The sequence below is a fragment of the Dunckerocampus dactyliophorus genome, chromosome 13, assembly GCF_027744805.1.
Source record: "Dunckerocampus dactyliophorus isolate RoL2022-P2 chromosome 13, RoL_Ddac_1.1, whole genome shotgun sequence".
Lineage (NCBI taxonomy): Eukaryota > Metazoa > Chordata > Actinopteri > Syngnathiformes > Syngnathidae > Dunckerocampus > Dunckerocampus dactyliophorus.
Genome location: NC_072831.1, coordinates 21,537,869 through 21,551,819, shown reverse-complemented (window position 1 = coordinate 21,551,819; position 13,951 = coordinate 21,537,869). Strand labels below are relative to the sequence as shown.

The 13,951-nt window shown below is 37.7% G+C and overlaps 1 protein-coding gene across 8 annotated transcripts in view; it reads left to right on the top strand.

Annotated features, from left to right (window-relative positions):
• Nucleotides 1-13,951, top strand: part of ltk (leukocyte receptor tyrosine kinase) — a 118,558-nt gene that overhangs the window by 67,660 nt on the left and 36,947 nt on the right. For all 8 annotated transcript variants that reach the window (XR_008573372.1, XR_008573371.1, XM_054795933.1 and 5 more), the window contains 4 exons: nucleotides 148-246; nucleotides 7,423-7,575; nucleotides 7,670-7,780; nucleotides 11,751-11,937. Coding sequence is in view for 6 of the 8 variants with exons in the window: in XM_054795933.1 (XP_054651908.1) it covers nucleotides 148-246; nucleotides 7,423-7,575; nucleotides 7,670-7,780; nucleotides 11,751-11,937 (550 nt within the window). In the remaining 2 variants the exon portion in view is untranslated. The remainder of the gene's footprint in view (nucleotides 1-147; nucleotides 247-7,422; nucleotides 7,576-7,669; nucleotides 7,781-11,750; nucleotides 11,938-13,951) is intronic.

Here is a 13,951-nt window from a genome sequence, read left to right as displayed (position 1 = left end):
AATACTATGGAATTTAAACAATATTTTGGAGCAATATACGAAGTGCAGACCAGCATAAAATACAATGTTCTAGTCCAATGCCCCCATATACAGTATACTGCATATTGAAGGCTATGAACCACCCTTTTCTTTCCATTCATTTGACAGGAGGTGATGCTGCATTGACGGATGACATCACAGCTGATGGTCGCGATGGAATCTCCTTCATTAACCCAATTGGCGAGATATACCTGCAGCCTCTGGCAGGTGAGTTATAATACAAAATTTTAATTCGGTTGAGCAAAAATATACCGTACAGTAATCCCTCATTTATCGCGGTTAATTGGTTCCATACCCGACCGTGATAAGTGAATTATTTATAAATTGAATATTTTTGTACTGAGAGCATATAAAACCTGTTTCTTCTAAATACAGTTTTTAACATTATTAGAGTCCTCTAACCATGAAATAACACCTTTACACTGGTTTACCCAATATAGTAGACATAATAAGATAAAATAAGACATAATCTAGACTCACACGTTAACATTGGGAGAGTTTATTGTTGTTTTTCCTATTTTTAATTCTGGTTTCTGTACAGTAATTCCTGTGGTGGCTATTGTGTCATCAATGTAACAGTACTGACACCTAGTTACCAGTGTAGAAGACTATATAGAACAAAATGTCTTTAAATGCGTCTTCTGAATGCCTCATACAGTGGAACCTTGGCTCCAGAAGGTCCGACTCCAACCAACCTTTCCCATTAGAAAAAATGTAAATTAAGTTCATCCTTTCCAGAAAACAACAAATGTTGTCACAACACACATTTGTATTAGTTTTACATTTATAGTTCTACATGCAGTTTGAAAACAGTTTGAAATGCATATAATTGCATATAAACCAGGGGTGTCCAAACTTTTTCCACCGAGAGCCACATACTTCTGGGATTTCCGAGCATATTTAAATGCAGCAAATTGTATTTCCGCAGTCAGACATATGTTAGTGAGTGATAACAATATCCACTTACTGTGTTTGTTTGACTTTCTGTTTATTTAGACCACCCATACACGCATAATAAAGACGCTGTTGTGATGTTTGAAGTGTCCTTGAATGCACCTCGCGGTCGTCTAGTGTGGTTCCCAGGACGTGCTGACTAGAGACGTGTTTGTGGGTTGGAGATACATACTGTACTGTATATGGCGATGGAATTGCACTGCTGTTGATGTGCTCAGGTCAGAAAAAAGTCAAAAAAGAGCGTCAGACTCTGTGTGACTGTGGGGACGCGACACTGTGGCTCCGTCTGCCGTCATAACAGAAAGGTGTGGCTTGCCATGATGCGCATGGATTAATTACACTGAACAGTTACACTAAACCTAACTAATGAAATAAATTAGTTACCATTAAAGCGCTATTTTTGACACCCCTAACTAATAAGTTCTATATATTTCACAAAAAAACTGCATCTCATCTTTGTGATATACTGTAGATGAAAGAGTGTATTGTTAGTATGAACTTCGGTCTTTGCCCTTTTTTCCCATTTTTTCTGTTTTTTTTTTTATCCAAATATTTCCAAAACTTTATTTTTAAATAATCTTAATTAAATGTTCATCTCGTAATATTGTCTTCATTCCTATAATATTTAAACTTTTTCCCCAATCAAATGTTCCAAAAATTACAACATTATTTAGTTTTTTTGTTTCTTGTAGTACAACTTTAATAACTACTGCTGTGCTACTAAAATGTGGCAGAAGTGAAATTATTATTTTCATAAAATTGCGACATTTTTTCTCGTTTCTCGTTTTTTCTCTTAATATTTTTACTTTATTCTCATAGAATTACATCTGTGTTTTCCATTTCTGCTGGGGTTTTTTTTGTTATTATTTTACAACTACTTCAACTTTCTTCTTACAAATTTTCTTCTCGTAATATTGACTTTATTCCCATATTTTCATTTTTTGCACCAACCTGATTTCCCTAAAAGTACAGCTTTATTTTGTTTTGCTTGTTTCTCATAATATTATGACTTAAAGTCTTTTTTCTTTATTAGCTCCACTTTATGCTACTAAAATAACATTACTTTTCCTCATAATATCACATTATTTTCATAAAATTATGACTTTTTCATTAGATTGCAAATTTTTTCTTTTAACATTTTCACTATATTTTGTAAAATTACTGCTGACTTTTCCATGTTTGCTGTTTTTGTTTTTTTAGTTTTCTTGTTAAATTATATTTTTAGAATGTGTCACGGGCCAATAAAAAAACAGCCGGACCCGGACCACACAATGGATAACCCTGATATTAATAATGGATGAAAAGGGATAAATTAACATTTAAGGTGGCTTTTACCTTTACTGTTCCCAAAGACATTCAAGCATGAATCAAGACACTAACAGACCTGCCAACCTTTGCGAAATTGATGCCATACCCCACCCCACCCCCAACATCACACCGTAATCCCCCAGGGGGTCCGCCCCGCTATTTGGTTTGAGAAGCATTGCCCTATGGTGTCTTTGTCAATGGAGGACTACCACACTTGAAATGCTTGATTACCGTAAATGCTCTAATTATAGTCGGGACATTTATTTTTATACATCGCAAAGAGGTACTGCCTATATTTAAATAGAGAATATATTTTCCAACTACATTTGTTAACTTTAATAATGATTTGGAGTACATGATAAAGTGAAAAAGAAAAACATAGCTCTCTTTGAGCACATTGTATATTGCACAACACAACAGTAACAGAACCAATGTTCTAATAGCGGTAAAGAGTAAACTGCTTAGCCAGCATGAATACAGCTAATGAGTTCACTGTCAACAACAGTACGGCAAGTGTAACACACATTTGAAAGCGCATGCAGGGGTAGATCAAGCTTCCGCTGCTTCAAATGTAGCTAATGCCATCTTGTGGAGTTAATGCTGTTAATGCTTTTTTTTTTTTTTTTGACCCGGTGCCAATCGGAGACCTCAGTGGCTATTTGCTTTTGTAGACTATGAACCCTGCAACTATAGGAGACTCTGCGGTTAATTGAATAAAGGCCTTAATTGGAGAAGTCATGATACATCACATGATGTCCCCCAAAAAGTCTCTTTCGTGTCATCAGTGTCTCCTTTGTTGTGGGCCTTTCAAGTACACCTGTTAAAGAGAAACAAATCAGACCTGCAAATCAGCAAAGGCCCTATAGATATATGTATAATTATACATGTGCAATTTCAGCCCCCGACAATAACCACAAGCGCATCGAGGGAAATCCTTAATGAACAGCCATCAAACGAGTGTGAATATTAAAGCCTGATCCATGGCGGATATCTGAGCACGCCACATAATTCACTCTCCTGTTTGCTTGTGGGGGTATTTTCATTCAAGGCTTTGTTTTTGTCTTTGAGAGACGACACGCCATCTGACTGTGATTACCGAGTGGGAGGCACAGCACTAATTCACAGCCTCATGCAGCCACTTGTCCTCGCTACAATCTTCCATCTTCAAGCTTAGGCATCCACTTTTAATGTTTTTGTTTTTCCAGAAAATGACGGCATCTGCCGCATGAGAGACATTAAAAGTAAGATTTAAGGAAAAATAAAACCATAAACCAGCTTTCAATGATGGTAATATTATTTCTGGCAAACATAGGAAATGGACACAAGTCTTCAAGAAATGGTTGACGTTTTCTCTTCATTCTCTGGCCACAGCATTAGGTACACCTGCAATACAAGAAGATCAGTTTGTCAGAGCGGTACATAACAGTAGTCAGCAGGGATGCTCCGATCGATCGACCACTGATTAATATCGGCCGATTTCCGTAAAAAAACGCATGCTCGGTGTATGCCGACAAACGGCTTTCAAAGTAGATCACAAAGTCAAATTGGCGTGCGGCAGCAAATCCTACATGTCTGCCGTGTCACGGAGGGTTTGCAAACAAAATGACGCATCTCGTATTGGGCTTGACACAGGCTACGCCAATCAATGCCAGAGTGTTTGATCACTCTCTTACCAAACCTATTGCCGTTCGACTATTCTTGTATCTTTGTTTACACTCTTTGCTTGTCACCGAATGTACTTTACATTCGCGGCGGCTAGCTAGAGTTATCCGCCTAGCTTCTGGTCTTCCGACTCCAAATGTGACTTTTTATCACAGTGACATTTTGTTTTTAAAACAAACAAGTAATGCGGTTAGTTCGGAGCTTGTTTTTGTCCCGCGGGGAAGCCACAAGTGGATATCACGTTCATGAGGTACATACTAACTTTTTCAAGTTTCACTGAATAACTTTACTATCTTGTTGTCATTATACTAATTATATCTTGTCCTCAATACACTCTATTTGTGTGGTTGTTTAATGAACATAAACACATAGTGTGTCCAGCCTTAGGATAAGCGGCATAGAAGATGGATGGTGTCCAGCCTTATGATGGTCATACTATCACGGGGGTCTCCTATCTCGCCAGGTGATTTTGAGTATCTCACAAAGGGTCAAAGAATATTTCCTTCAACTCATAGTAGTTATTATTTGTTATATTATTATATTATTATTATATTATATTATTATATTATATATTTATTATAGTTATAACTGTTCAATTCAGACTTTATACCATTATATAACGACAAATGAGCACAAAATATCACAAAGACGATGGCCACACTGTTTGAGTGGAGATCTGCTTGGTAAATAAACTAGTGTACAATGTAAATGTTGCCAGTCATAAATAAAACACAAATAGCTGGCAGCTGTATTAGCGATGAAAGTGGGAGAGTCCTGCAACCTGGACACTCAATTTATTCTGTTTTAAGTTGAGCAGGACAGATTTCTATTGAGTAAAGATATTTATTTGTATTATTTTATTCTGTTAATTTTGAAAAGAATTATTGAACAGTTTATTTCCCCTGTATTGTTATAACTCCAAAACATGCATCAAATGAAATTCAGGTTTGTGTCGAATAGTACATAAATTGTTTCACATAAATAAAGGCAAAAAAAACCCCAATCCACCCAAAATTTTATTTTTTAATAATTACCTATTTGCCAGCTGTGCCCCTGACAATACTACTCATCATATCGCATCGGTATCGGCCAGTCTCACTCATGGACGATCAGTTGAGGAATCGGCAGCATAAAACCCTGATTGGAGCATCCCTAGCAGTCAGCAGTAGTGTGGAACTGCATTGCATCATACAGTATATACAGTACGTAGCTAAATGAGGTCAACGGAGGTCTTTACAGATATGAAACATACTGTATATTACCCTGTAGTTTAAGGCCGCCACGACCTTCACTGTTCTTATGGTAATTATGGATTGATTGCTAAACGAGCAAACACAGTGGTGCTTAAAACTTGTGCATTGTAATGTATCATATATAATATTTGATGGAAATTGTCTCCATTATGTGTCAAAAATGGTTGTTGTCCCTCACCACATCGCAGTTCGAAATTGGCGGCTTCACTCTATCACGTTTAAAAAATATATATATAAATAAATTAATAAATCATGCTGTTTTGTGGTCGAATACGGCCTATTATTAGTCAACAAATGTACATATATAAGCAAGTTTTACATATTTTTTGCCTAAATGAAGCAAGCATAAAAATGGGTAAACGAGCTAAAATACAAATACAGTAATCCCTCGCTTATTGCGGTTAATTTGTTACATACATTTCTGTGAAATATTATTTCTCATTTACAAATGAAATATTTTTGTAGTTAAGGCATAGAAAACCTGTAGATAGCCTTCTAAATATGTTTTTTTTTATCATTATTTGAGCCCTCTATGCATGAAATAACACCCCTATAGCCACTTTCACACTCATACAGTATTACCCAATGTAGTACATATAATCAGACAAAATAAGCCATTTAAAACATAAAGTAAACTTGCTTGTGCTAGTGTGTGCTGCAATAAATTTATTACAGATGTGTGGAGGACAGGAAGTGACATTGGGGGTTCACTTTCTGTCCTCCAAACATCTGGAGCACATTTATTGCAACAGACAAATCTCATTTGTGTCGTAAATGGCCTGTTTTCTACTATATTGGGTAATACAAGTGTAAAGGTAACTATAGGGGTGTTATTTCATTTCTAATGGTGTTAAAAAGCATATTTAGAAGGTTGTAAACAGGTATTCTATGCTCAAACTACACAAATATTTGAGTTATAAATAAGGAATCCTGGTTTGGAACCAATTGACCTCAATAAAAGACTAACAAATAATTGTAAAGGAAAAAAGAATAGAATTTCAGTTTGGAAGATGAAGGATTACTGCTTTGAAGTAACATATATTTTCTGCTTGGAACTATTTAACATTCTTAGCTGTCATACAAGTGCAAAAAGAATTTAAAGGTTCAACTAACATAAAAAGTCAGCTTTGACTTTCATGAGTTATTGCCTCACATAAAGACTTCCCACGGCTTATGTCCTTGTCTATATTTCATTCTCGGTTTGCTGTTGTCAACTTAGCCATGTTGTACTGAGCAGCCAGGACAGAGATATGTGTATGCACACATACAGTGTGACCACTTCAATGTCTGGTTCTATGGAGGGAAAGGCTTCTTGAGACGTCATCTGTACTTCTGTGAAGAAGGTGTACAGAAGTATTTGTACTTAATTTATCCCACAGCGGGGAAATTCACTTAGTTCACAGTGAAAAAGTACAGATGACGTCTCAAGAAGCCTTTCCCTCGATGGACAACTCCTGTACGACTGAGAGCCTACACAGACGTCTGGTTCTATGGTTGTCATTACACATGCGGTGATGACATTTGCTAAAAGTATAAAATATAAATATAAAAAAATGCAATGTAGAAGCAAAATACACGTGTGAAGTGAAAAATAGGATAGACTATTAAGTAACAAAAAAACAACTATATTGGTCACATTTTAAATATAAATCCATTTAGCTGTTATACAACATTACAATATCATTTATTGTCATTTATCAATATCAATAGCCTTTTTTTTAATGTATTTATTTTTATATATTTAACTATTTCAATACCAAAGAGTTATTCATATGTTTTTATAATCCCGAATGCCTGATGCCAGCAACGTATTTATACGTCTTACGTTTGTTTTCGCGAGAGGCAAAAAGAGGTGATGATGCAACCAATGCACTAATGCATTAACATTTCAGAGCACTTTTAAGCCATAAAAACGGCCACAAGGTGGCAGAAGTGCATTTGATAAGACCGTGGCAGGGTCATTTCAATGGAAGAATCACACATGACAGCGAGGAGGAAGTGAGAGAACATGTAGAAAGTTTGGCAACGTAGGGAAATTTTAACGCATGCACACGCACACACACGCGCGCACTGGTGCACACGCGTGCACACACATTGTTCGGTTCCAAATGTGAAAATTGTAAATATTTATTTTTTTTCATGGTGTTCATGGTGTTTTCGGGTATTACTGGAAACACTAATACTGAATTTATATGTTTTTTTTAAGCCATGGAGAGTCACGGTGAGTGTGAGATCAAGGTTCAGCTCAACTGCAGCCACTGTCAATCACAAAGCTGCAGGCGTGATGAAGATACGCACCTCATCCTCTGCCTGTGCCACAACGATGAGATCCTGGCCAGCGACAACGTCACCTGCATTGGTACAGTAGGCGAGAAAATATTTATAAAAGTGTTTTTTTAAAAACCTCCTTGTCGTCTATATATAAACACACATACATCTTCTCCACCACGCAGCTCCTCAAGTCCTGCCTCCTCAGGGCCACATGTCGACGACGTTGATCCTGGCTATTGTGACCTCCATCGTCGTCAGCGGTGTGGCGTTGATCTGCGCCACCATCATCCTCAGTAAGATACTCGTGCGGTTTTGCGCCCAATCGGTGCCTTCTACCTTTCATCGGCTGTGAGGTGTCGTACACCTGATAAGAGCGCATACACATGATGCGCTCTTTGGCTAAGTGTCGCTCAAAGTGTCCTCCACTGCAAACTGAGTCAAAAAGTATAACAAATACCAAAGTTGTCCATTGGCGCACTGACTACTTGAAAAGTGCGTCCATTTAAGTGACAACCAATTTTTTTAAAAGCAACACAATTACAGCATCATAAATGTTAACAATGTACATCAATATAGATTTATTTTTGCTGCTGAATGTTAGCTATTGTGATTCACAAAAAAAGGCGTTCTTGCCATGATGAAAAGGTGTAATGTCTGTAATGACTTTTTGTATTATTTTGCAATGCAGAAATGGATCATTTCCTGAATGCATGCACATATGGGCATTTCTTTTCTGTAATAAAGAGTAGAGCGGAACCATTTCACGCAGCAAAAATCCACTTGTGACATTTTATCCTAGAGTCACATTGCTCGAAAGTACTTGTCATTATTCTTGTCTGTAAAAAAACTGAACATTTGTAATATTTAAAGACTTTATAGTCATTTTTGTAATTATACTCTGGTAGAAAAAACTTAGATCAGGGGTTTTCAAAGTGTGGTACGTTGAGCCTCCCCTCATAGAATATAAACGATACAGTATAATGCCGCTCTTTTGAAGGCCTCTGAAGGCCGCTCTTTTGATTTTGAAGTGCCGGAAGTGTGATGAAAATGTGTTTTGACGATGGCCAAGTTAATCAATTAATCTATTTATCGATTATCCTGACAGGCCTACTCCAGAGACGGCCCGCCTCACACTTTCAAAACCTCTGCCTTAGATTAGCTAAAATTTCTAATGAGGCATTATTAGCAAAATAAGTTTCTCTGTGGTATATACAGTTGTCCCTCGCCACTTTGCGGTTCAAATTTAAAAAAAAATATATGAATTAATACATCATGCTGTTTGTGGTTGAATATGGCCTATTATTAGTCAAAACGTATGGATATTTCAGTTAATGTTACATATTTTTTGCCTAAATTAAGCATTTTTAAACAAAAAAAATTGGCAAAATGAACTAAAATACAAATGCAGTGTTCCCTCGCTCCATCGCGGTTCACCTTTTGCGAACTCGCTGTTTCGCGTTTTTTTAGTGTAATTTTAGTGCTTTTTTTTTTTGACATATGAATGGGCATTGTGTTCTGCGTCCTGATTGGCTAATGAAGAACCTGCGCATTGTGTTCTGCATCTTTATTGCTTAAGGGAGAACCTGCCTATTGTGTTCTGCGTCCTTATTGGCTAAGGAAGAACACACCCATTGTCTTCTGCATTGTCAATCAATCACCTTTGTGGCGAACTGCTGTGTTTCCTGTTGTCTGATTGCTAGCAAACAGCTTGCAGAGACTCTGAACTCTGTATGTTTGCACGTTTTCTCCCCGACAAAACCCACAATGTCGACGAAATGTCCTGCACCCAAAAGGCAGAGGTAGATGCTAACCATCGAAAAAAAAGTTGGATTTGTGGAGATGCCGAAGGAAGGTAGAGGTTACGCGGCTGTAGGGCGCCGTTACGGAACACTGTAAATAGGAGGTCGATGAGGAGGACGAGGACACAGTAACAATATGTTTTAACAAAGATATAAAAATGCTTCAGCAGAGCGGCACCAGGACAAAGAGGCACGGGCAGAGGAGTAAAATACACGTGAGCCACTTACTACTTTCTTGTGTCCAACCTTGTAGGTTGAGCATTAAAATTCATATGAAGGTTTGAACGTAGAGTGTTTAAGCAAGAGAGAAATGTGAGAAAGTGTCTCAGAAAAGTGTATAAAGTTTACGGTGAGGGGTTTTACAGCCTTAAAACACATATAATAATTGTAAAAATAATAAACTTTGCGGATTTTACTTATTGAGGCCTATTTTGGGAACCTATCCCCGCAATAAATGAGGGAACACTGTATAAGGTATTCACAAGACGCATGCAAAGACATTGATGTAATATTCTACACTTGTCACTAGGTGTCAGCAATGTCACTGTGTTCGGTAAGACACACAATCACCTGACTTGATCGCCATAACAGCAGGCTTTAATTGCAGGTTTGAATTATCCACAGGCACGAGAGGCACAATAATTCCTAATAAAAATCAAACAAAAACACAGATTACTGTTGCGGCTGTAATCCATGAAAGCTGAAACTCAACTCTGAACCCCTGACGTCACTTCCTGTCTGCCACTCACTCAGTTCCTAGGGAACACATTTACAGCAACACACGAGCACAAGTCTTATTTATTTTTTATTCTTAAATGCCTTATTTACTCTTACTATGTCTACTATATTGGGTCATAAGAGTGTAAAAGCAAATACAGGGGTGTTGGGAATCCTACTTTGTGGAAATTCAGCTATCACGGTTGGGTCTGGAACCATAGAACTACAGTAAACGAGGGATCACTGGAGCTTTAATTTACAGAACCAGTCAAAAGTTTGGAGACACTTTCACATTCAATAGAACGCAAAAGTGTCACAAAACATTCGTCTGGTACTGTACAAACTCACCACTTTTGTATTTTAAATGCAGCAGGATAGGACAACCAGGGATTCCACTGCTAATATTCTGTGCACCTTTTCAACAGCAAAGAGTAATAGGAAGAAAATCCTCATATTTTTCTTGAAGGTTCACTCAAACACTCATATTTAACAACTTCATATTTGCTTCCAGTACAGCTGTGACCAATAAGTGAGGCTTGCTTTGTTTGAACGAGAGCCTTGCACAGACAGACCTAGCATGACAAAGACCAGCTTCAGCAACACATGCTAATAAATCATTCTCATCCTCATGGAGGATTAAATAACAAAGGTTTAACCACAGCACAAATTATACACAAGCAGGAAATAATTTTATGCTTGTTCTTGTATTTTAAAAACCAGAATTATTCTGTAATCTAATATGCATAGCTGATGCCATTAAACTCTCATGGGACAGGAAGAGCCAACAAACAAGCAAGCAGCCACCACGTGATAAATACATTTGATTTGATTTGCATGGGGATAAATTATGTAGCCATAATATGAAATATCACCTTTCAGTTCCACAGCAGTGCCGCATTTTTTTTTTTTTACCTTAGTGAGTACTATTTTTTATGCAACCCTTATATTACCGTAGATGCCATTAGGTGTACCTAATGATGTGGCCACTGAGGATATGTTGGTGTGCTGGGTGAATAAGGTGACGATGACGGTAGTGCTTATATCAGGCAGACTATGAAATAAAGCCAGATAGCTCTTCTCACTACTCATGACATTTGTGTGTACAGTAATTGTGTGGCTTGAATAAAAGTACACCAACCAAGACGGAATGCTTTGTCTATTTTATATAATAGGATTAAAAAATGAATACATGAAAGCAAACCAAAGCTCCACAGGTTAATGGTGTCTCTTCACCTGAGCTCTCCCCCATGCAGAGAGGTAGTCTGTTCCCTGGGCGTCCCCCCCATCTCCTCCACCCTACTCCCCAACCTCATCCTCTTCCTCATCACCTATCCTCCATCTCAACCCTTCCCCTCATCCCGAACACCCCTACCCGAGACCCTTCGCATCTGCACCGGGCGGTGGCTCGACGGCACCTCTTACCTGCATGCAACGCGCCCCTCCCTGGCAGACTACCAACCTGCATCGGGGCCGTGGCGGGTGAGTCCCAGCTCACAAGTGGAGGATTAGTAGCCATTGAGAAGACAGCCCACATATGCATCCTTTAGAAATGATAAGGAGGATTTAGCATTAGTTGCATTGGAAATGTATTCCAGGGTTGCATGGACGCTCCTTGTGTTACTGCTCCTGTTAACCTTATATAAATTCCATGTGGGGGAATTTGGTGCGTGTGTGTGTATGTGTGTTGCTTTTGCTGCTTTTTTTGAAGGTAAAAATTTCAAATCTTCTATTCCAACTTTGTCCCCAGTGTGGCACCGTTGGAAGAACGATCTGCAGGCAGTGAGGGGCCGCCTCCAGAGTCCCGAGTACAAGCTGAGCAAGATCCGCTCCTCCACCATCATGACGGACTACAACCCTAACTACTGCTTCGCTGGCAAAGCCGCAGGGCTCAGCGAGCTGAAGGAAGTGCCACGCAAAAACATTACACTTCTAAGGTATAGTAGTGCATATCTTAGATTTTCTATATCACTTATCCTGTTCAAGGACACGGGTAAGATGGAGCCTATCCAAGCTCACTATGGAGCAAGAGGCGATCATTGTACAGTTGTCCCACTTTGTGCCTCAGATTTCGCGGTTTCACTATATCACAGTTTTTCAAAAATATATTAATAAAACATGCTGTTTTGTGTTGAATACGGCCTATTATAGGTCCAAAAATATGCATATTTAAGCAAATTTTACCCATTTTTTTCACCTAAAATAAGCATTTTCAAGCATAAAAATGGCTAAATGAACTGTATAAGGCATTCAGAAGACACATTGAAAGACACTGTGATGATATGTAGTATTGTACACTGATCGCTAGATGTCAGTAATGTTACTGTAATGTTCAGTAAAGACAGACAAGCACCAGACGTGATACCTCACAACAGGCACAATCCCAAACATGAGCTACTGTTGCGGCAATAACCAACGCTCAACTCTGCCCCCCAACCCCTTTCCCCACCCGGTCGTAACTTCCTGTCTGCGGCAACACTTTTACTGCAACTCACACCAGCACAAGTCTCATTTACATCTGATATGGCTTATTTTCTTTTATTATGTTATATTTTATTATATTGTGTGTAATTAAATTTATAAATAAGGAATTTTACCTCACGGAAATTCTCTTAGCCTGGGTCTGGAATTAATCTGGCAGTCTCAGAAACTTGGATTGATGCTGACAAGGGCAAGGATGTTGAGCTGTAAGGATATGAAATGAAGTGCATCAATAGGAATAACAAAAATGGAGGAGTGGCTGTGTACGTGGACAAACATCGGAACTACAAAGTGGTAAAGAACACATCATTTGCATTTTAGAATGCATAGCGATTGTAATACTAAATTGTGACTAAAATTTATTACTAAGTTGCTTATATCGAACACCCAAGTCAAGTTTTGAAATGTTCGGGGACTGAATCAAAACAACCTTCACAGACATCAGCCAAAAAATACTCTTTGTTTTTGGAGACCTCAATATTACATCTGTAAAGTCACAAAAGATCTAAAGCTAGTATTATTTGTAGACGATACTATTGCATTTTGTTCTGGAGAAAGCACATAAGAACTAATCAGAAAAGTCACAAATAACTATAAAAGTACAGTTCACTCACTAAGTGTACTGCAAAAAAGGTATGTCCTAAAATCACAATTATTAAAATTTGCTGATCTGGTAAACGTTCAAACAGCTAGAATTATGCATAAAGCAAACAATAACCTGCTGCCCAAAAACATAATACAATCCTTCTCAAGAAGATAAATTTGACCTTTACGGAAAAATTCAACTTAAAGCATTCATAAGCGAGAACAACGCTAAAATTTTTTTAGCATATCTGTATGATGATCAAATTATGGAACGTATTGGGTAAAGAAAATGAGCCATTTCAAGAAACACTACAAGCAGTTAATGTTTCCAAAGTACAAGGAAGACGAGTCCTGAACCACTGTGTACACACAATGCTATGTCTAACCACTACTACACTTACTACTAACTCTTCATTTCTTGGGACTTTTTGAAGTATTACATTGTTTGTACTCACTCATCATCCAACTATATTTCTGTCGACTATTAACTCGTTTTAATTATATATATATTATCATTTATTATGACTGCTATATTATTTATTAACAGTCATTACAAACCCTCACTCCTATTACAGTATACCACATTGTTATTCTGCCTTATAATTTTCCTATGTATTTTAAAATTGCCAGAGTATACATTTGTAATACAGGAAGTGAACAAATGTATTGCAATTGATATGAAACAGAGAGGGGGTAGGGATAAATAAGCTTCTTTTTACTCTTTTTGGACATGTGGAACTGCGAATTGGATTATGTGATGTATTGTATGCATGTTCAAAATAAGTTCAACCATTACCATTAAACCATTACCATAACTAACCGTGATAAACAAGGGGTTATTGTACTTTTAATTCCTTCCATTTCAAGAGGTTTTTATTTCTGCTC